This window comes from Ahaetulla prasina, chromosome 6 (genome assembly GCF_028640845.1).
Source record: "Ahaetulla prasina isolate Xishuangbanna chromosome 6, ASM2864084v1, whole genome shotgun sequence".
Taxonomy (NCBI): Eukaryota; Metazoa; Chordata; class Lepidosauria; order Squamata; family Colubridae; genus Ahaetulla; species Ahaetulla prasina.
In genome coordinates, this window is record NC_080544.1 from 111029126 (window position 1) to 111053765 (window position 24640).

The following is a 24640-nucleotide window of genomic DNA, read 5'->3' on the forward strand; positions in this document are numbered from 1 at the left end:
TGGTTGCTTTCTTGCAGACATTTCATGACCCAACTAGGTAACATAATCAGGGAGAAGCGAGGAGAGGAGAGGAGAGGTGAGGAGAGGTGAAGTGAGGCGAGGCGAGGAGAAGCTAGAAGAGGCGAGGAGAGGAGAGGAGGACGATTGTGGGGTCTTGGAGATCTCTGAACTTGGTTGCTTTCTTGCAGACATTTCATGACCTAACTGGGTAACATAATCAGGAGGAGAAGAGATGAGGAGGAAGAGGAGGAGGAAGAGGAGGAGGAGGAGGAGGGGGAGGAGGACTGTGGGTTTTTAGTGATCTCTGAGCTTGGTTGCTTTCTTGCAGACATTTCATGACCTAACTAGGTAACATAATCAGGGAGAGGCGAGGAGAGGAGAGGTGAGGAGAGGTGAAGTGAGGCGAGGCGAGGAGAAGCGAGAAGAGGCGAGGAGAGGAGAGGAGGAGGACTGTGGGGTCTTGGAGATCTCTGAACTTGGTTGCTTTCTTGCAGACATTTCATGACCTAACTAGGTAACATAATCAGGGAGGAGAGGAGACGAGAGGAAGAGGACTGTGGGGTCTTGGTGATCTCTGAACTTGGTTGCTTTCTTGCAGACATTTCATGACCTAACTGGGTAACATAATCAGGGAGAGGCGAGGAGAGGAGAGGAGAGGTGAGGAGAGGTGAAGTGAGGAGAGGCGAGGAGAAGCTAGAAGAGGCGAGGAGAGGAGGACGACTGTGGGGTCTTGGAGATCTCTGAACTTGGTTGCTTTCTTGCAGACATTTCATGACCTAACTGGGTAACATAATGAGGAGGAGAAGAGATGAGGAGGAAGAGGAGGAGGAAGAGGAGGAGGAGGGGGGGAGGAGGACTGTGGGTTTTTAGTGATCTCTGAGCTTGGTTGCTTTCTTGCAGACATTTCATGACCTAACTAGGTAACATAATCAGGGAGAGGCGAGGAGAGGAGAGGTGAGGAGAGGTGAAGTGAGGCGAGGCGAGGAGAAGCGAGAAGAGGCGAGGAGAGGAGAGGAGGAGGACTGTGGGGTCTTGGAGATCTCTGAACTTGGTTGCTTTCTTGCAGACATTTCATGACCTAACTAGGTAACATAATCAGGGAGGAGAGGAGACGAGAGGAAGAGGACTGTGGGGTCTTGGTGATCTCTGAACTTGGTTGCTTTCTTGCAGACATTTCATGACCTAACTGGGTAACATAATCAGGGAGAGGCGAGGAGAGGAGAGGAGAGGTGAGGAGAGGTGAAGTGAGGAGAGGCGAGGAGAAGCTAGAAGAGGCGAGGAGAGGAGGACGACTGTGGGGTCTTGGAGATCTCTGAACTTGGTTGCTTTCTTGCAGACATTTCATGACCTAACTGGGTAACATAATCAGGAGGAGAAGAGATGAGGAGGAAGAGGAGGAGGAAGAGGAGGAGGAGGGGGGAGGGGGAGGAGGACTGTGGGTTTTTAGTGATCTCTGAGCTTGGTTGCTTTCTTGCAGACATTTCATGACCTAACTAGGTAACATAATCAGGGAGAGGCGAGGAGAGGAGAGGTGAGGAGAGGTGAAGTGAGGCGAGGCGAGGAGAAGCGAGAAGAGGTGAGGAGAGGAGGACGACTGTGGGGTCTTGGAGATCTCTGAAGTTGGTTGCTTTCTTGCAGACATTTCATGACCTAACTAGGTAACATAATCAGGGAGGAGAGGAGACGAGAGGAAGAGGACTGTGGGGTCTTGGTGATCTCTGAACTTGGTTGCTTTCTTGCAGACATTTCATGACCTAACTGGGTAACATAATCAGGAACAGAACAGAAGAGAAGAGGAGAGAAGAGAAGAGAAGAGAAGAGAAGGGAAGGAGGAGGAGGACTGTGTGGTCTTGGTGATTTCTGAGTTGCTTTCTTACCTACATTTTATGACCTAACTAGGTAACATAATTAGTGAGAGGAGACGAGAGGAGAGGAGAGAAGAGGAGTATGACTGTGAGATATGTGGTGCTCTGTGAGCTTAGTTGCTTTCCTGCAGACATTTCATGACCTAACTAGGTAATGACAGCAGTGATACAAGTGAGGAGGCGGAAAGGTGGAGGAGAACTGTGAGATCCTTGATGGTCTCTGGGCTTGGCTGATTTCTTGCAGACATTTCATGACCTAATTGGGTAACATCATTAATGCTACAAAGGAGGAGGAGGAGGAGGAGGAGAAGGAGGAGAAGAAGGAGGAGGACATCGACAACAAGAACGTGGGGGGTCTTTGGTGGCTGAGGAATTCTGGGAGTTGAAGTCCACACACCTTCAAACTGCCAAGGCCTCAACATAGAGGAGCTGGGGAGACTTCTAGTGTACCCCAAAAATCCAAATTAACAGGAAGAGTCCAGTTTGGTCTTTAGGAGAAAGGAGTGATCCAGTCTTGTAAGCCACAGAGGACCACAGAGTTGTGCATCAAACACATAACACTTTGGGGCAACAACCATCTCTTTCCCCCACTCCAAACATTGGCATAGGACCAGGTCTATGAATGTGTGAAGATTCATCCGCACTTAGGGCAGGTACAGGGAGCTTCGAAGCTTGGAGACCGTGCGCTGAAAATGTAGCCCGTGAAGCCTTATGGGCTGCGGAGTCTTGCCCGTGTATATACGCCACACTCATCCAAACTGCGATACTTACTCCCAAATATTCAGTGGTCAAGAGTTTTTCTCCGGAAAGTTCACCCTGTTGGGCTTGTAACACTTCATCTTTGTCCAAATCGGCCTCCATGCCATTGTGGTCCTCCTGCCACGAGAAAACCCCAGACGGAATCACTGATTTATGTATTTAGTAGATTTGATGCTGACTTGATTACTTTGTAGGTAACTCAAGGTGGTAAATGTAACTAATGCTTCTTCCTTCTCCGCTTTTCCTTACAACAACAACCTTGTGAGGCAGGTTGGGCTGAGCAAGTGATACCAACTGGGTTTCAAACCTAAGGCAGGACTAGAACTCACAGTCTCCTGTTGATTGGGTCAAAGTCATCCAGTTGGCTTTCAAGCGTAAGGCAGCACTAGAACTCACCTTCTCCTGGTGATTGGTGCAAAGTCTCCTAGCTGACTTTTATGTCCAAGGCGGAACTAGAACTCACCATCTCCTGGTGATTGGCCCAAAGTCTCCCAATTGGCGTTCATGCCTAAGATGGGGTTACAACTCACCATCTCCTAGTGATTGGCCCAAAGTCACCCAGCCTCCTTTCATGCCTAAGGCAGGACTAGAACTCCCCGTCTCCTGGTAATTGGCCCAAAGTCACCCAGCCACCTTTCATGCCTAAGGTAGGATTAGCATTCAATGTCTCCTGGTGATTGGCCCCAAATCTAGAACTCACCATCTCCTGGTGATTGGTCTAAAATCACCCAACCAGTGTTCATGCCTATAATGGGACTAGAACTCACCATCTCCTGGTGATTGACCCAAAGTCACCCAGCTGGCTTTCATGCCTAAGGCAGGACTAGAACTCTCAGTCTCCTGGTTATTGGGCCAAAGTTTCTCAACTGGCTTTCATGCCTAAGGCGAGACTAGAACTCCGTATCTCCTGGTGATTGTCTCAAAGTCACCCCGCTGGCTTTCATGCCTAAGGCAGGATTAGCACTCAATGTCTCCCGGTGATTGGCCCCAAATCTAGAGCTCACCATCTCCTGGTGATTGGTCTAAAATCACCCAACCAGCGTTCATGCCTATAATGGGACTAGAACTCACCATCTCCTGGTGATTGGCCCAAAATCTCTGACTATCATGCCTAAAGGCAGTACTAGAACTCTCAGTCTCCCAATTTCCAGGACAGCATCTTAACAACTACAGGTAGTCTTTGACTGAGCACAATTCATTTCGCGATGGTTCAAACTTATAACGGCACTGAAAAAAAAGGGACTTATGACCATTTTTCACACTTAGCATCCCCATGGTCACACGGTCAAATTTCAAAGGCAACCGAGTCCGATTCATATGTATGATGGTGACCGTGTCCCGGGGTTAGGTGATCATGTTTCGTGACCTGCTGATGAGCAAAGTCATTAGGGGAAGCCCGAATTCTCTTAAAAACCTTATCGTCTAACTCAGGGGTCTCCAACCTTGGCAACTTTAAGCCTGGAGGACTTCAACTCCCAGAATTCCCCAGCCAGCAAAAGCTGGCTGGGGAATTCTGGGAGTTGAAGTCCTCCAGGCTTAAAGTTGCCAAGGTTGGAGACCCCTGGTCTAATTTAACCACTGCAGTGATTCGCTTAACCACCGTGGCTAGAAAAGTCGTTAAATGGAGCCAAATTCACTTAGCAAATGTCTCAACTTAGCAACAGAAATCTGGGGGCTTCACTGTGGTCGTAAGTCGAGGGCTATCCGTGCATCCAACTGGTTCTCACCGTGAACTTGGGAGCACCTCTCAAAAGCGCGGAAGGGATCTTACGCGCGTACGGATTTCCTCCTCACACGGATGGTCCCTGGCAGTAATTGTTTGGTGTGTCAGTTAAGACAGAGTAAGTAGTTCAGCTACATAACTAGGCTCTGAATCACAAGGGATGCCAACAGGAAACAATCCGTCTGCTTTATAGCATATAACATTCTTGCACCACGCGCAGGCTGGGAATTAACACTCCTGATCTAAAGGAGTGTCTTAAGCTGTTTAAATTTAACAGGCGTATTGCATTAGATTGAGCATTGTGGACGTAAGAAAAGTCAGATGCAGAAAACCAAAACCAGGCAAACGAATTCTCACCAAAGCCAGGTTCAAAGCTGCGTCTGCCTTCCTTTGAAATCAGGCCTAGGGGACGGTGGGCCTTTTATGATTTGTGGACTTCAACTCCCAGAATTCCTGAGCCAGCCACGCTGGGAGTTGAAGTCTAGAAGTCATAATGGGGCCATTTGCAACCTGTGGACTTCAACTCCCAGAATTCCTGAACCAGCCACGCTGGGAGTTGAAGTCTAGAAGTCATAATGGGGCCATCTGCAACCTGTGGACTTCAACTCCCAGAATTCCTGAGCCAGCCACGCTGGGAGTTGAAGTCTAGAAGTCATAATGGGGCCATTTGCAACCTGTGGACTTCAACTCCCAGAATTCCTGAGCCAGCCACGCTGGGAGTTGAAGTCTAGAAGTCATAATGGGGTCATCTGCAACCTGTGGACTTCAACTCCCAGAATTCCTGAACCAGCCATGCTGGGAGTTGAAGTCTAGAAGTCATAATGGGGCCATCTGCAATCTGTGGACTTCAATTCCCAGAATTCCTGAACCAGCCACGCTGGGAGTTGAAGTCTACAAGTCATAATGGGGCCATCTGCAACCTGTGGACTTCAACTCCCAGAATTCCTGAACCAGCCACGCTGGGAGTTGAAGTCTAGAAGTCATAATGGGGCCATCTGCAACCTGTGGACTTCAACTCCCAGAATTCCTGAACCAGGAATGTTGGGACTTGAAGTCCGCAAGTCAGAAAGGGGCCATAGTTATCCATCCCTTTTACCGCCTGTGGACTTCCGGTTCCCAGAATTCCTAAAGCAGGCAAACGGGCTCAGGAATTCTGGGACTTGAAGTCCACAAGGCATAAAGGGCCCATAGTTCTCAACTTACAACAGTTCATTGAGGGACGGTTCAAAGTTACAACAGCACTGGAAAAAGGGATTGATGATCATTTTTCACACTTAACGACCGTTGCAGCTTCCCCATGATCACGTGATCAAAATTCGGACACTTGGCAACTGGCATGTATTTGGGACGATTGTGGTGTCCCGCGGTCATTTTGCGACCTTCTGACAAAGGGGAAGCCAGATTTCTCTTAACAGCCTTGGTACTGACTTAACAACTGCAGCGATTCACTTAACAACTGTGGCAAGAAACATCGTAAAACAGGACAAAATTCACTTAACAACAGGTCTCTCTCACCAATGGAAATTTTGGGCTCAATTGTGATTGTAAGTCAAGGGCTATCTGTATATTAGTTTTTCAATGATTTTATGTTTTTTTAAATCTTTGATTAGGAGCCCCCCAGAGTTGGCTGAAAGAAAGAAAGAAAGAAAGAGAGGAGGGAGGGAGGGAGGGAAGGACAGAAAGAAAGAAAGGAGGGAGGGAAGGAAGAGAAAGAAAGAAATAAAAAAGAAGAAAAGAGGAAGAAGGGAAGGAAGGAAGAAAAAGAAAGGAAGGAAAGAAAGAAGAGAAGGAAGGGAGAGAAGGAAGGGAGGGAAGGAGGGAAAGAAAGAAAGAGAGGGAGGGAGGGAAGGAAGAGAAAGAAATAAATAAAAAAGAAAGGAAGGAAGGAAGAAAAAGAAAGGAAAGAAGGAAAGAAGAGAAAGAAGGGAGGGAGGGAAAGAAGAAAGGAAGAGAAAGAAGGAAGGAAGGAAGAAAATGAAAGAAAAAAGAAATGGAGGGAGGGAAGGAGGGAAGGAAGAGAAGGAGGGGAAGAAAGAAGGAAGAGAAAGGAAGGAAGGAAGGAAGGAAGGAAGGAAGGAAGATCTAATCTGACCCAAGACACCTGTCAAGGCAGCAGCATTGAAAAGCTGCACCCCTAAGTTTAAAAGCAGATGGTTTGGGGGTTTCCAACACTCTAAAAAACAAAATGTTTTTTTAACAGCACCCCTTTCTCTCCCTTGCTTTGGATTCGGTGGGGAGGCCCATAAACCACTTGGTATCACAAACAGAAATTCACATGTTCTTTGAACGCCCTCGGCAAGGGGAGGGGAGGGGAGGGGATGTGGGGGGGAAGGGGCTGATGGTTTCAGGATGCTACTGTTTCCTGTTCCTCCGGGCGGGGGTGGGTGTGGGGGGGCGGCCCCAAACTCCAACAATGCAGCCTGCCCTTCGATTGCGCAATCCCACCTTTGCAACCTTCAACTTTCTCACATTCCAAATGTGTTTTTCAACCCTCCAGGTGCGTCAATGAGTGATTTCGTTTGAAAGAGAAAACACAGGCGCACACACGTTATCTGCAAGGGATTATCCTGCAGACCTGTAGCTCTTTCTGGAACGCTATGGCCTACAGATCAGTTTTGTAATGCAAAGATTAGCCCTGGGGGGCCATTAGAAGCAGAAATGTCAGAAGGAAGATTAGATGCTCTCTGAATTCCTCTTCTGCATTGTTTTCCCCGTTTCTCTTTAGCAAGCGCAGAGAAAGGCAACCAAGATGTTTGAGGGCTAGAAGCTTAAAATATACGAAGAACGGTTACAGGAATTGGGCATGTCTACCGGTAGTTTGAAGGGACCCGGTGGCTCAGTTGTTAAGACGCTGAGCTTGTCGATTGAAAAGTCGACTCAAATCTGATAACAGGCCCGGGAGGAGACGGGAGGGGCCCGGCTGAGAAGAGGAGGGAGGACGAGGCACAACAGAACTACTCCAGCCAAGAGCTGCATCAGATGTTTCCAGAGGGGAAGCAGCAGAGAAACCCAACTGCCTTTCAAATCATGAATGGAAGCATCGGAGCCCTGACCTGCCAAGCTCCCAATAAGCATCTGTCTTTCTGCAGGAAATGAAGGAACTCTCTCCTGCGGTTGTGGTGGTTGAACCCAGGAGACACGACACAGCACGTGGTGCGTCGAGAGAGTGAGGAGGATGAGATCCGATCACATTACGGGGGTCTGTGACATAGAAGATGGGATCCAAGGGGCTGGAAGGGAGCTGGGCTCAATTGCGGCCATACGTCGAGGACTGTTGATATTCCGTTGATTAACTAACTGTTCTCACAATCAGAAAATTTCTCTCCACACTTTCTCCTTAACAGGCTTCCACCCGTTACTTCTTGTCCTGCCCTCTGGTCCTTTGGAGAACAAGTCTGATTCTTTTTTGTCTGTGACAGCCCCTCAAGTACTGGAAGACTAGCATCATCTGTCTGTCCGACTGTCCATCTCTCTCTCTCATCTATTTATCTATCCATTTTCTATCAATCCATTTTTCTCTCTCTATTGTTACTATCACTCTCTCTCTCTTCTCTATTGTTACTACCTACCAGTATCTATCCCTCCCTCTCTCTATCTATCCATCATCTATCTATCCATCTATCCATCCATCTATCCTCTATTGTTACTACCTAACAGTATGTCTGTCTCTCTCCCTCCCTATTTATCTATCCATCATCTATCTATCTATCTATCTATCTATCTATCTATCTATCTATCTATCTATCTATCTATCTATCTATCTATCTATCTATCCTCTATTGTTACTACCTACCTGTATCTCTCTCTCCCCCCCTCTAGTTATCTATCCATCATCTATCTATCTATCTATCTATCTATCTATCTATCTATCTATCTATCTATCTATCTATCTATCTATCTATCTATCTATCTATCCTCTATTGCTACTACCTACCAGTATCTCTCTCTCTCCCTCCCTATTTATCTATCCATCATCTATCTATCTATCTATCTATCTATCTATCTATCTATCTATCTATCTATCTATCTATCTATCTATCTATCTATCTATCTATCATCCATCCATCCCTCTCTCTCATCTCTATTCTTGCTACCTATGTCTCTCTCTCCCTCTCTCTGAAATTCATTTGCCACCCATCTCATATCCGAAGACTCAGGGGTGGCTTACACCATAAAAGCAGACTTAGCTCCTGATAGATGACCTGGAAGGAACCCACCCTGCCTGTTTTCACTGGGCGAGCAGAAACGATATTGGCCAGGCAGTTCTTCTAACCATTGGGCTCCATGCCAGAAAGTGCTTCAGTTATAATAAGCAGCTCCTTGAAATGGCCCCGGAAAACAATTGGTGACCAAACAGGCACACCATGGCACACCTATCAATGCTTCCGTTATTCTTGGCACGAACTAGTTTTCCAGGAATTTGATCCGGTCAGGTTCAAAAAAATTGGCCAGATATCACTGTATGCTTAAAACTATCTGATCACTGATAGTTTAACTATCTGAAAAGACAAATCACCTTTAGGCTGACCTCTTCAGTGTGTGTTGTGGATGTGAGTGTGGTGCGTATGTGTGTGTGTGAAGGGCCCGGGGTAGGTCACATGTCAGCTGGGGAGGGGCTGCAGTGTGACCGCCCCCACCCCAGAGCACCCCACAATCCGTTTAATGATCTTTAATGGGTAGAGCCAGCACTGTGGTCGTTAATTGAGGGGATCACGTGGGTGTCTTGCTTAATGACCATGACTGACCACCATAATTCCCACCTCCATTGTGGTCATAAGTCGAGGACTGCCTGTAATCCTGGGTCTCAACAGAGGTGGCTTTCTCTGTCCTCTGCTGTCCAAATTCCTCTGGCTACTCCTAAGTTTGCAGATCTAAAGGTTGATCTTTTATTACCATACAGATCTACATATCTACAGAGGAATTATTGAGTCTGTCATTTGCACCTCTATAACTGTCTGGTTCGGTTCTGCAACCCAACAAGAAAAACACAGACTTCAGAGGATAATTAGAACTGCAGAAAAAATAATTGCTACCAACTTGCCTTCCATTGAGGACCTGTATACTGCACGAATCAAGAAGAGGGCCGTGAAAATATTTGCAGATCCCTCACATCCAGGACATAAACTGTTTCAACTCCTACCCTCAAAACGACGCTATAGAGCACTGCACACCAGAACAACTAGACACAAGAACAGTTTTTTCCCGAAGGCCATCCCTCTGCTAAACAAATAATTCCCTCAACACTGTCAGACTATTTACTGAATCTGCACTACTATTAATCTTCTCATCGTTCCCATCACCAATCTCTTTCCACTTATGACTGTATGACTATAACTTGTTGCTGGCAATCCTTATGATTTATATTGATATATTGATCATCAATTGTGTTGTAAATGTTGTACCTTGATGAACGTATCTTTTCTTTTATGTACACTGAGAGCATATGCACCAAGACAAATTCCTTGTGTGTCCAATCACACTTGGCCAATAAAAAATTCTATTCTATACAGGCAGTCGTCGACTTATGACCACCGCTGAGGCCAACGTTCCTGTCGCTAAGTGTTAAGTAAGTTTTGCTTTGTTCCATTTTTTTGACTTTTCTTGCCACCGTTGTTAAAGCGAATCACTGCGGTGGTGAAAGCTAGTAAAATAGTTGTCAAGTAACAGTAGCAAGAGTTGGAAAGGGACCCTTGGAGGTCATCTAGTCCAAAGCGAATCGGACGTCCCCGTCGAGTTGGCGTGTCAAAGTCAAAGGTCGCAAAAGGGGATCACGTGACGCCGGGACACCGGCACAATCATAAATGTGAGTCGCTTGCCAAGCATCCAAATGGAAATCGCGTGACCATGGGGATACTGCTATGGTCGTAAGTGTGGAAAACTTGTCATAAGTCTCTTTTTTCAGTGCCATCGTAACTTTGAATGCTCACTAAGCGAACTGTCATACGTCGAGGACTTTTCCTTCTCCTGATGCCTGATCTCCCCAGGTCACATATTAAACCCAGAAATTAGATTTCAAAAAGATTTGCCAGCACCATCCCAGGAACTTCCCATCCCTGCGCTTGCCATTCCTCATGGAACTTAAACAGGAAGAAGATAATGGCACTGAAGGACTGGCATGGCCCAGCCCAGCCCCACCCGTCAGCCAATCAGAATAGAGCTGGAAGAGACCTTGGAGATCTTCTAGTCCAACCCCACTGCTCAAGCAGGAGACCTAGACCAGGAGTCGGCAACCTGCGGCTCTGGAGCCGCATGTGGCTCTTTCATCCCTCTGCTGCGGCTCCGTTGCTCAAAATATGCGTTACAGCCGCCAATGTGCGATACCCATTGGCAGGTGATTTATTGAGCTTTTCGACCCCTGGTAGGCCAACCATGGATAAATCCAAGACAAGAAAAGTTTCAGAAGAAAACAGAACGTTTAATTCAATTAGATGTGTTAGTTAGATCTCAAATGCACAGCTAATATCAAAAACATCATTAAAAAAGGACGACAAAGAATGTTCTTTCTGCGCCAACTCAGAAAGCTCAAACTGCCCAAGGAGCTGCTGATCCAATTCTACAGAGGAATTATTGAGTCTGTCATTTGCACCTCTATAACTGTCTGGTTCGGTTCTGCAACCCAACAAGAAAAACACAGACTTCAGAGGATAATTAGAACTGCAGAAAAAATCATTGCTACCAACTTGCCTTCCATTGAGGACCTGTATACTGCACGAATCAAGAAGAGGGCCGTGAAAATATTTGCAGATCCCTCGCATCCTGGACATAAACTGTTTCAACTCCTACCCTCAAAACGACGCTATAGAGCACTGCACACCAGAACAACTAGACAGAAGAACAGTTTTTTCCCCGAAGGCCATCACTCTGCTAAACAAATAATTCCCTCAACACTGTCAGACTATTTACTGAATCTGCACTACTATTAATCGTCTCATTGTTCCCATCACCAATCTCTTTCCACTTATGACTGTATGACTATAACTTGTTGCTGGCAATCCTTATGATTTATATTGATATATTGATCATCAATTGTGTTGTAAATGTTGTACCTTGATGAACGTATCTTTTCTTTTATGTACACTGAGAGCATATGCACCAAGACAAATTCCTTGTGTGTCCAATCATACTTGGCCAATAAAAAATTCTATTCTATTCTATTCTATTCTAGTTCTGTGGCCTCTCAGGAAATAGTCAGGCACGGAAAAGGTTTTGTGGCTCGCAGTGTTTTCTTTTCTGTGGGAAACGGGTCCAAATGGCTCTTTGAGTTTTTAAACCCCTGACCTAGACCATTTCAGATAGGAAGCTGTCCAGTCTCTGCTTAAAAGCCTCCAGTGGCAAGTAGTTCCGCTGGTTAATTTTTCTCACTCTCAGAAAATTCCTCTGTAGTTCCAGGTTGCTTCTCTCCTTGATCGGTTTCTTCTTCTCCTGCCCTCAGGTGATTTGGAGAATAAATTGACCCCCCTCTTCTTTGTGGCAGCTCCTCAAATACCAGAATACTGCTATCATGGCACCCCTAGTCCTTCTTTTCTCTAGACCGGCCATCTCTAATTCCTGCAACCGTTCTTCCTATCTTTTAACCTCCGGACCTTTGATCCTCTTAGTTGCTCTTCTTTGAACTTTTTCTAACGTCTCAACATCTTTTTTGTAATGTGGGGACCAAAACTAGATGCAGGATTCCAGGTGTGGCCTTACTAAGGATTTATAAAGCGGTACTAATCCTTCACATGATTTTGATTCTATGCCTCTGTTTATACAACAAAGGATTGTATTAGCTTTTTTTTTTGGCTGCTGCCGCTCACGGCTGGCTCATGTTTAAATGATCATCCACTGGGACTCCAAGGATCCTCTCACAGTGTTTTTTTTTAAATTTAAATTTATATCCCGCCCTTCTCCGAAGACTCAGGGCGGCTTACACTATGTTAGCAATAGTCTTCATCCTATTTGTATCTTATATACAAAGTCAACTTATTGCCCCCAACAATCTGGGTCCTCATTTTACCTACCTTATAAAGGATGGAAGGCTGAGTCAACCTTGGGCCTGGTGGGGCTTGAACCTGCAGTAATTGCAAGCAGCTGCTGTTAATAACAGGCAGACTTAGTCTGCTGAGCCACCAGAGGCCCCTTAGACAGTTATTGTTTAGATCTTCTAGTCCAACCCTCTGCTCGAACAGGGGACCCTCTTCCACTTCAGACAAATGGCTGTCCAGTCTCTTCTTGAAAACCTCCAGCGATGGCGCATCCACAACTTAACTGTCCTCAATCTTAATAAGTTTCTCCTTAATTCCAGGTTGTTTCTCTCCTGGATTAGTTTCCATCCATTGTTTCTTGTCCTGCCCTCAGGAGAATAGCTTGACCCCTCTCCTTTGTGGCAGCCCCTCAAATACTGGAAGACTCCGATCACGTCCCCTCTACTCCCTTCTTTTCTCCAGACCAGTGATGGCGAACCGATGGTACGCGTGCCACAGGTGACACGCGTAGCCGTATCAGTGGGCACGTGAGCTCAGCTCCGGTGCTCATGTGCGCGGCGGCCAGCCGATTTTCGGGCCTTTTGGGCACACCAGTTTCCTGCCTCTGGAGGGCCTGGGGAGTAGTGGGGCAGGCCCGTTTTTCTCTCTCACCTGGCTCCCGAGCCTCTCTATGAGTCTGGGGAGGGTGTACACAGCCTTCCCCACCCCCCGGACGCCAGAAACGGCCCATTTCCCAACTTCCGGTTGGACAGGAAATGACTATTTTGCTGTCCCCAGCCTCCAGAGCCTCTCTAGGAGTGCCTACTGGGCCATCACGTGCCAGGAACTGGGGGGGGAGCAGGGGGGTTGCGTGGGCGGGGAGCGGGGCCCATTGAATTATGGGTATGGGTACGTGCGCGCGTGACCCCCCCCCCGACTTTCCTCTCCTGGCACGCGATGGCAAAAAGGTTAGCCATCACTGCTCTAGCCAGGGGTCTCCAACCTTGGTCCCTTTAAGACTTGTGGACTTGATATATAATGGATTGGAAGAAATGTATTTTCTTTGTTTCTGGAAGGGGAGTCGAGGTTTTAAGGAGTGACTATGGATTATGATTTGTGTTATATTTTAATTTTCGACTGTTAGTTTTATACCCTGTATTCGGTTCTGGGAAGTCCCGGAGGGTGGGGGGAGGGAGGGGGAGGGAGGGGGAGGGGGGGATGAGGGTAGAAAATGGATTGATGGTTAATGTACAAAGATGATTGAAGATGTATAATTAATGTAAGATCGGGGCTGCCTGGCTACCACTTCAGAATGACGGGAAGGAAGGAAGTAGAAGAGAGAAGGAGGTAGGAAAGAGAAGAGGAGGAAGAGGAAAGGAAGGAAGAGGGATAGAAGAGGGAGAAGAAAGGAGTAGGGAGGAAGGAGGAGAGGAGGTAGATAAGAGAAGGGGAGGATGGTTGTGGAAAGTAGAAGAAGGTCGAGAAGAGAAGAGAGTTAAAGAAAGGGGGTGGTGACCGGGCAGGTCTGATTAATTGTATATGATGGTACATTAAATAGGTTATTGGATATGAATGTTAAAATAAAATTAAAAAAAAAAAAAGACTTGTGGACTTCAACTCCCAGACTTCCTCAGCCAGCTTTGCTGGCTGAGGGACTCTGGGAGTTGAAGTCCACAAGTCTTAAAGGGACCAAGGTTGGAGACCCCTGCTCTAGACTGACCAAATCTAATTTCAGCAACTTCCGATGTTTTTGTCTCCAGGCCTTTAATCGTTGCAGTTGCCCTTCCTAATGGAACTTGCAAATCCTGCCTCCCAGGAAAAAGTTAATTCCAAGGAAGGACAGGCCCAGCCCAGCCCAGCCCAGCCCAGCCCCATCCATCATCCAAGAGACACTCCATGTCACAGATCACCTTCTAGGTCAGTGCAACCTCTTACAGGTGGTCCTTGACTTACAACAGTTCATTTAGTGTTCCGTTCGAAGTTACAACAGCACAGGAAAAAGGTGACTTGGGACCGTTTTTCACGCTTAGGACTGACTGGTGCAACATCCCCAGGGTCACGCGATTTACGTTCGGACGCTTGGCAATTGGTTCATATTGACGACGGTGACGATGTCCCGGGCTCACGGGATTCCCCTTTGGCGACCTTTGCCAACAAGCCAAGCCAATGGGGAAGCCAGATTCACTTAACAACCGTATTACTAATTTAACAACTGGGGTAAGAAAAGTCGTAAAAATAAGGCGAAACTCATGTCACAAATGTCTCACTTAGCAATAGAAATAATAATAATAATAATATCAGAGTTGGAAGGGACCTTGGAGGTCTTCTAGTCCAACCCCCTGCCCAGGCAGGAAACCCTATACCATTTCAGACAAATGGCTATCCAACGTTTTCTTAAAGATTTCCAGTGTTGGAGCATTCACAACTTCTGCAGGCAAGTTGTTCCACTGATTAATTGTTCTAACTGTCAGGAAATTTCTCCTTAGTTCTAAGTTGCTTCTCTCCTTGATGAGTTTCCACCCATTGTTTCTTGTCCTGCCCTCAGGTGCTTTGGAGAATAGTTGGACTCCCTCTTCTTTGTGGCCACCCCTGAGATATTGGAACACTGCTATCATGTCTCCCCTAGTCCTTCTTTTCATTAAATTAGGCATACCGAGTTCCTGCAATTGTTCTTCATATGTTTTAGCTTCCAGTCCCCTAATCATCTTTATTGCTCTTCCCTGCACTCTTTCTAGAGTCTCAACATCTTTTTTACATTGTGGCGACCAAAACTGAATGTAATAGTCCAAGTGTGGCCTTACCAAGGCATTATAAAGTGGTACTAACACTTGATTCTATCCCTCTGTTTATGCAGCCCAGAACTATGTTGGCTTTTTTGGCAGCTGCTGCACACGGCTGGCTCATATCTAAATGGTTGTCTACTAGGATGTTGGACTCAATTGGGGTTGTAAGTCAAGGAATCCCTGTATAGTCGGGGTCTGCAGGCCTATTCATAGCTGAGGAGCGATGTGCTTTTCCGCGCAATGATTGCACAGGGATTGTGCATCATCATCACATTCTTTTGCGAGCCACCTCGAGTGCCAATTCAGAAATGAATAAACATAGAACATGAACTGAGCAAATAATAAAACACTTTTGTTACTCAAAGGCTCAAAATTCAAACTTGCTTTGCAGGTCCGCTTTGCTAATTAAAATTGCCGGCTTCTCAACGGCCCGAGCCGAGAAGTGGCTTTAATGCAAACACTGAAAAGTGAATATTTTGTTTGACAACCACATAAGCCTCTCCTTTTCTTTGATGGTTTATTTACTGACAAGGTCAAGGACATTAGAAATATATGATTTTAATGTTCTTTTAAAGGTTCCCTATAGCCCTTTTTTTCCCCCCCGGTCACATCAGCAAGTTTGGCAGCCTCTGATTTTAATACTATGACTTAATCGCATAAAGCATAATTATGTAATTCCATTTAATAAATGATTCCAGCCCAGGTGGAATATTTGGGGTGATTAATGCAAACGAATGAGAAACGGAAATGAACGGAAGTAGCAACATGATGACAATGTGAGTCAGATGTTCTTAAGCTTTTTTTTAAAAAAAAAAACAGTAGAAATTGCTTGTTTTAATCTTAAAAAGCCCTTAGCGTAAGAAGTACAGGTAGTCCTTGACTTGCGACCACAAAATTTCCGCTGCTAGGCAAGACGGTGGTTAAGTGAATTTTGCCCCGTTTTACAACTTTTCTTGCCATAGTTCAGTGGTAGTCAACCTGGTCCCTACCGCCCATTAGGGGACGTTCCAGCTTTCATGGCGGGCGGTAGGGGTTTGCTCCGATACTGAAGCACTTTCCTTTTTTTTTAATTTAATTGACTTTTTAAAAAAATGTCATAGCATTATTTAAAAACATTTTCATTAGGTTTTCATAAAATTCCCCGTGACAATTTACATTTCTGAAAATATACTATTTGTATTGCTCGCGCATAAGTTTAGTTCACGATACGTAAGTGAAACTAAGTGGTGCTATAGTGCGACCGCAAACAAAAGAGCCTCGTCCCAGAATAGCTCACGCATCTCCCCCCACACCACCCAGCTGTAACAGACAAGCAGAGCTGGTAAGCTGGCAGTCCCCCCCCCCACAACCCAATCCACGATGTGTGAGAGGCATGCGCAGACGACGATACACGGCGCATTACTGCGGAACTGGTGGGCGGTTAGAAAATTTTACTATTAACAGAGATACAAAAGTGGGCGGTAGGTATAAAAAGGTTGATTACCCCTGCCATAGTTGCTGAGTGAATCATGGCAGTTGTTCAACTAGACACAAGAACAGTTTTTTCCCGAAGGCCATCACTCTGCTAAACAAATAATTTCCTCAACACTGTCAAACTATTTACTGAATCTGCACTACTATTAGTCTTCTCATCGTTCCCATCGCCAATCTCTTTCCACTTATGACTGTATGACTGTAACTTTGTTGCTGGCAATCCTTATGATTTATATTGATATATTGACCATCATTTGTGTTGTAAATGTTGTACCTTGATGAAGGTATCTTTTCTTTTATGTACACTGAGAGCATAGGCACCAAGACAAATTCCTTGTGTGTCCAATCACACTTGGCCAATAAAAAATTCTATTCTATTCTATTCTATTCTATTCTATTCTATTCTATTCTATTCTATTCTATTCTATTCTATTCTATTCTATTCTATTCTATTCTATTCAGTTACTAACATGGCTGTTAAGGGAATCTGGTTCCCCCATTAATTTTTCTCACCAGAAGTTCGCAAAATGGGATCACGTGACCTTAAGATGCTGCAACCATCATAAGTACATGACAGGTGCTAAGCATCTGGAGTTTGATCACGTGACCCTGGAGCAGCTGCAACGGTCGTAACTGTGAAGAACTGTCATAAGTCACTTGTTTTGGTACCACTGTAACTTGGAACGGTCACCAAACAAATAGTTGTAAGTTGAGGACTATCTGTATCAGAAACTACAGGCTGGAATGGGGTAGAAACAAGTCCTCAGTCTGCCCTGTTACCCACAATGCACTGTTGTTTAAATACTGCAATTAAAATTCTTGCCTTCTGGGTGTGATATTGGGCCTCTGGTGGCTGACTGCTAAGACAGTCTGTTATTAACAGCAGCTGCTTGCAATTACTGCAGGTTCAAGCCCCACCAGGCCCAAGGTTGACTCAGCCTTCCATCCTTTATAAGGTAGGTAAAATGAGGACCCAGATTGTTGGGGGCAATAAGTTGACTTTGTATATAATATACAAATAGGATGAAGACTATTGCTTGACATAGTGTAAGCCGCCCTGAGTCTTCGGAGAAGGGCGGGATATAAATGCAAATAAAAAATATATATTCAAGGCTGAAATAGCAATAGCAATAGCACTTAGACTTACATACCGCTTCACGGGGCTTTTACAGCCCTGTCTAAGCTGTTTCCGAGTCAGATCAGTCTCTTGACCTCAATAATCTGGGTCCTCATTTTACGGACCTCGGAAGGATGAGTCAACCTTGAGCCTGGTGAGGCCTGAACTGCCAAATTGCAGGCAGCCGGCAGGCAGCAGAAGGAGCCTACAGTACTGCATTCTAATCACTGCGCCACCGCAGTGTAACTACAAATGGTCCCTAAATCAAGGACTATCCGTAGAAATTGATTTAAATAATCATTTTGACCAGTGTGATCATGGAATCATAGCAATAGCGCTTAGACTTATATTTTCCAGCCCTCTCTAAGTGGTTTACAGAGGCAGCCTCTGGCCCCCAACAATCTGGATCCTCATTTTACCCACCGCGGAAGGATGGAAGGCCGAGTCAACCATAAACCTACTGAGGCCTGAACTGCCAAATTGTAGGCAGCCGGCAGTCAGCAGCAGGAGCCTGCAGTAGTATTGCACTCTAACCACCGTGGCTCTTAGATCTCGCTCGACAAGGGAAACATTTACTGAATGGTAAATCATCCTTAGCCTCTCAAATACAGGTGGTCCTCAAGTTACGACCAGAACTGAGCCCCAAATTTATGTTGCTAAGGGAAACACATCGGTTAATGTGAGTTTTGCCCCATTGTTTACCACTTTTCTTCGTTGTTAAAGTGAATTGTTCCATTTGTGAAGTTAGTAACATGGTTGTTCAGTGAATCTGGCTTCCCCGTTGACTTTGAACTTAAGACTTATTTAAGTTAAGACTTAAGACTTTGAACTTAAGAACTTAAGACTTATTTGTTTCGTCTTGCTGGACTGGCTTGAATTTTAATTTTAATTTTTAGCTGATTTTATGGGGTTTTAATTTTATATTAACTTTTAGTGTTACTTGTATTTTAATATTAGGCCAAATTTAATAAGTTTTTTAATGTTTGTTTTTAATATTGTATCTATTGCTGTATTTTTATTCTGGCTGTAAACCGCCCTGAGTCCTTCGGGAGAAGGGCGGTATACAAATTAAATTATTATTATTATTATTATTATTATTATTATTATTATTATTATTATTATTATTATTATTATTATTATTTGCTTGATCTGAAGGTCGCGAAAGGGGATCACGGGCCCCCCTGCAACCATCATAAATATGAACCAACTGCTATGCGGCTGAATTTTGATCATGTGACCCTGGGCATGCTGCAACGATTGTAGGTGTGGAAAATGGCCATAAGTCACTTTTTTTTCAGTGCTGTTGTTAACTCTGAATGGTCACTAAATGGACTGTTTTAAATCAAGGACTAGCTGTAACACTGAAAGGTAGTTAGAAAACCGTGTTATTCTCATTTATTTCCTCTCAACACTTCAGCTGCACAAATTTAACTCTTTAAGGTCCTTTGAATTCCTTTTAGAGCAGCAGTTCTCAACCTGTGGGTCGGGACCCCGTTGGGGGTCGAATGACGATTTGCCAGGGGTCGCCTAAGACCATCGGAAATATGGGAAGTATACTTGTGAGTCGAAGAATCGCGCTCCAACGGTTGACTCCACAAGCCAGCTGCAGGCTCTTCAAATCGCTAGACAAATTCGGCTTCAGGCGCAATGAATTAAAAAAGAGAGAAATCTTTGCTCTGATGTCTCCCTCTCAAGCCAGCTGCAATCACTCCCAATCGCTAGCCTAATCTGGCTTCAGGCGCAATAAACTTAATAGGGGAGGAGTCTCCGCTTTAATGCCTCCGTCCTCAAGGCAATCGCAAGCAGCTCAGATCGCTAGCCAAGACGGCTTCAGGCGCGATCAATTCAAAACGAAAATAATTTTATGGTTGGGGTCACCACATCGTGGGGAATTGTATTAAAGGGGCCGCAGCACTATAAAGGTTGAGAACCACTGTTTTAGAGAGTCATTGAGGCCACTTGGAGGTTTGTCTGTGTCCTCAGGGACACCTGAGTCGTGCAAATCGGTGTGGAGCCTCACTGACCTCATCTATCTCCAGTCTACCACAATTCCAAGAAGGCTCCACACCCATTTTGTCCCACTCAGGTGACCCTGAGGACACAGACAAACCTCCAAGTGGCCTCATCGGCTCTCTAAAAAGGATGCAAATGACCAGCTGCCTGCAAGGAGGATCAATCCTTCCATTCCCCACCATCCAGTCAGAGCGGAAGAAGCTTCTTGGACGAGAAGCGAAACGTCTTCAGGAGAAAAACCAGAAAGTCCAGTTGCCTCTTGAAAGAAGAAGCACTTTTGGGATTTGCAAGGTGGTGGGAAAAACAGGGGGGGCTTTGATCCTTTTCCCCCTGCGCCTGCCATCTTGCAGATTTTGAACCATCCATACGTGGCCGGTGAGATTATTTTAGCAATTTTGGATGAGCGGCCACATCTAGACGAGGGGTCGAACGACTAGCCTTGTGGTGCAACCAAAACAATCTGGAACTGAACACACTCAAAACTGTAGAAATGGTGGTAGACTTTAGGAGAAACCCTTCCATACTTCCACCTCTCACAATACTAGACAACACAGTATCAACAGTAGAAACCTTCAAATTTCTAGGTTCTATCATATCGCAAGATCTAAAATGGACAGCTAACATCAAAAACATCATTAAAAAAGGACAGCAAAGAATGTTCTTTCTGCGCCAACTCAGTAAGCTCAAACTGCCCAATGAGCTGCTGATTCAGTTCTACAGAGGAATTATTGAGTCTGTCATTTGCACCTCTATAACTGTCTGGTTCGGTTCTGCAACCCAACAAGAAAAACACAGACTTCAGAGGATCATTAGAACTGCAGAAAAAATAATTGCTACCAACCTGCCTTCCATTGAGGACCTGTATACTGCATGAATCAAGAAGAGGGCCGTGAAAATATTTGCAGATCCCTCGCATCCTGGACATAAACTGTTTCAACTCCTACCCTCAAAACGACGCTATAGAGCACTGCACACCAGAACAACTAGACACAAGAACAGTTTTTTCCCGAAGGCCATCACTCTGCTAAACAAATAATTCCCTCAACACTGTCAGACTATTTACTGAATCTGCACTACTATTAATCGTCTCATCGTTCCCATCACCAATCTCTTTCCACTTATGACTGTATGACTATAACTTGTTGCTGGCAATCCTTATGATTTATATTGATATATTGACCATCAATTGTGTTGTAAATGTTGTACCTTGATGAACGTATCTTTATGTACACTGAGAGCATACCTTGTGTGTCCACACATTCCTTGTGTGTCCAATCACACTTGGCCAATAAAAGTCTATTCTATTCTATTCTATCTGGCCCTTTGGTTGTCCCTATCCAGCCTTGGTGGCCACTTGGGAAAATTAGTTGCCCACAGAGATGATAAAGGCCAAGAAATTCTCCTCTATCCTGTGATTCTATCTAGATTTCCAAGGATTTTGCATCCATACTCACTTCAGCATTATCTTCCTTCTCCTCATCGTCAGACTCTGCGCTATCGTCCTGAGGCTCTTCTGTAAGGGAACATATAAATGTTTATAAATCAGTCAAAGAACTCCCTTTTTAATCCTAAATTTATTATTTTTATAAATGGCTCATCTTTATAAATTCCTCATCTTGAGGAAGATACCTAATTGTCCTTCGTCCTCCTATTTTCCTTACAACAACAACCCTGTGAGGTGGGCTGAGACTGATCTGTAATCACTCGGCCAGATTTTTTTATTTTTATTTTTATTTTTTTAATTTGAATTTATATCCCGCCCTTCTCCAAAGACTCAGGGCGGCTTACACTATGTTAGCAATAGTCTTCATCCATTTATGTCCCTCGCATCCTGGACATAAACTGTTTCAACTCCTACCCTCAAAACGACGCTATAGAGCACTGCACACCAGAACAACTAGACACAAGAACAGTTTTTTCCTGAAGGCCATCACTCTGCTAAACAAATAATTCCCTCAACACTGTCAGACTATTTACTGAATCTGCACTACTATTAATCGTTTCATAGTTCCCATCACCAATCTCTTTCCACTTATGACTGTATGACTATAACTTGTTGCTGGCAATCCTTATGATTTATATTGATATATTGATCATCAATTGTGTTGTAAATGTTGTACCTTGATGAACGTATCTTTTCTTTTATGTACACTGAGAGCATCTGCACCAAGACAAATTCCTTGTGTGTCCAATCACACTTGGCCAATAAAAATTCTATTCTATTCTATTCTATTCTATTCTATATATTATATACAAAGTCAACTTATTGCCCCCAACAATCTGGGTCCTCATTTTACCTACCTTATAAAGGATGGAAGGCTGAGTCAACCTTGGGCCTGGTGGGACTTGAACCTGCAATAATTGCAAGCAGCTGTGTTTCATGCCTAAGGCGTGATTAGAACTCACCACCTCCTGTGGGACTGAAACTTTACAGCTGGGGATTATCTGGCCTTAAGGCTGGAGCCATAAAGACGCTTAAATGAACAAAATGCCCTTTTATAGATTTTCTTAAATGAATTATTTGTATTATGCCACAGCGCTGGTGTTTGTTTCCAAACGCAGGTAGTCCTCGACTTACGACCGCAATTGAGCCCAAGCTTTCCGTTGCTAAGCAAGTGAGCTTTGCCTCACTTTAGGACTTTTCTTGCCACGGTTGTTAAGTAGATCGTTACCAAGTTAAGTTAGGAAGACGGTTGTTAAGTGAATCGGGCTTCCCCGCTGACTTTGCTCATCAGAAAGTCGCCAATCACGTGACTCCGGGGGACGCTGCGACGACCGTCATAAATACGAGCCACTTTGCCAAGTGTCCAAATTTGGATCGCGTGACCGTGGGGATGCTGGAAGGGTCATTAAGTGTGAAAAGTGGTTGTTTTAAAGTCATTTTTTTGCCACGTGAGGTCGTAACTTCATGGCTTGGGACCAGGTGATCTGAGGGACCGTCTCTTGCCGGTCACATCTACCCGACCCACCAGAGCGGGGAGGCAGGGAATGCTGCGGGTCCCATCCCCGAGGGAGATACACCTGGTGGGACCCAGAGGAAGGGCCTCCTCCATGGTGGCTCCCTCTCTCTCTGGAACATCATTCCCCCAGAAGGTAGAATGGCCGCCACTCTAGCACTCTTGGGGCTCTGGTGGCGCAACAGGCTAATGCAGCCTATTATTAACAGCAACTGCTTGCAATATTGCAGGTTCAAGTCCCACCAGGTCCAAGGTTGACTCAGCCTTCCATCCTTTATAAGGTAGGTAAAATGAGGACCCAGATTGTTGGGGGGCAATAAGTTGACTTTGTATATAATATACAAATGGATGAAGACTATTGCTTGACATAGTGTAAGCCGCCCTGAGTCTTCGGAGAAGGGCAGGATATAAATGCAAATAAAAGAAGAAGAAGAAGAAGAAGAAGAAGAAGAAGAAGAAGAAGAAGAAGAAGAAGAAGAAGAAGAAGGGGAGGAGGAGGAGGAGGAGAGGGGAGGAGGAGGAAAAGAAGAAGAAAAGGAGGAGGAGGGGGGAGAGAATATAGGGAAGAGAAGGAGAATATAGACAGCAGGAGGAGGAGGAGGAGGAGGTGGAGGAGGAGGAGAAGGAGAAAGGGGAAGAGGACGGGGAAAGGGAAGGAGAAGATGAAAAGGGGAAGGAGGTTGACTCAGCCTTCCATCCTTTATAAGGTAGGTAAAATGAGGACCCAGATTGTTGGGGGGCAATAAGTTGACTTTGTATATAGTATACAAATGGATGAAGACTATTGCTTGACATACTGTAAGCCGCCCTGAGTCTTCGGAGAAGGGCAGGATATAAATGCAAAAAACCCCAAAAAAAAACTCTTCCCGAAGGTGCTGAAAACCTGGTTCTGCCAAACGGGCCTGGGGAGCCCAGAGTGGGATGGAGCCCATTAAATGGTTTGTGAGATCGGCTGTCACCGGGACGGGGGCTGGGGAGCAGTGGTGGGATTCACCAGTTGTAACAACCGGTTCGCTTCCGCGCATGCGTATTACGATCAGAAGTTACCTTCTACTGAATCCAGGGTCGGTAAAACAGCTGAGGCGCGGCTATCTGCTCTGCGGCGCCTATCAGCTGGACTTAAAACAAAAGAAATATAGGTAGGTTATAGTGCAGGGGCGGGGGACGGGACGGCGGGCCCATCTGATTGTCAGAGCGAACCGGTTCGCTCTCAGCTGATCGTCGGCGCTGCCGGTACAACCGAACCGGTCTGAACCGCCTGAATCTCGCCCCTGGTGGGGAGAGTGATTTTATGATGATTTTATTACTATATAAATTTATTCGCTTTTTAAATTAGTTTTATTGTTTTTAAATGTGGTTTTTTTATATTCTGTAAGCTGCCTTGAGTTGCCATGGGGGAATAAGCGGCAATATAAATTCAATAAATAAAGAAATAAACTTCGACTGGATGCTGAATGAACGGTTGTAAGTGGAGGAACACAGGCAAAGAGATTTAGGGAAAGAGCTGCTCATTTGCAAAGCTAACTCAGGAAACGAAGGATCTTTATTTCTAGTTTAACAGGACTAGCCCCGACTATTACGCAAACAGATTGCAGAACACCCATGGAAAAAAAAACAATACAATCTGCTTTTCGGAAGGTTTCTTTTTAACGTGGAGCTCGTATCCGCCTTTCCTCTCTCCTGCTTGATTTTTGTGTATTTTTTTTACATTTTATTTTTTTACATTTATTAGTTTGTCAAAGTTATAAAATACAAAGGGGGGGAAAAAAGGTGCAAAACTCAGAAAAGGGGGAGGGAAAAGAAATATCGTCTCAAAGGGAGAAAAGGAAAAAGGCACCGACTTCTGATTCTCTTCAGCACAGTAGAAGATCGTAATGTTACCACTGCAACTTTTTGCTTTTACACAACCGTACGAACAAGCCATTGCCATAACAATAAGCCTATCTAATTAACCACAACAAAAATCGAAGTTTCTTTTTTCTTTTTCTTTTTTCATCGCAAGCACAA

General features: G+C 45.0%; 1 protein-coding gene across 6 annotated transcripts in view; it reads right to left on the minus strand.

Moving 5' to 3' along the window:
* The window catches only part of ARMC9 (armadillo repeat containing 9), a 173579-nt gene that overhangs the window by 43859 nt on the left and 105080 nt on the right, over nt 1–24640 (minus strand). For 5 of the 6 annotated variants that reach the window (XM_058188644.1, XM_058188641.1, XM_058188643.1 and 2 more), the window contains 2 exons: nt 21131–21189; nt 2637–2741 (listed from right to left, as the gene is read on the minus strand). In XM_058188644.1, the coding sequence (XP_058044627.1) occupies nt 2637–2741; nt 21131–21189 (164 nt within the window). The remainder of the gene's footprint in view (nt 1–2636; nt 2742–21130; nt 21190–24640) is intronic. The other variant, XM_058188646.1, reaches the window with a different exon arrangement.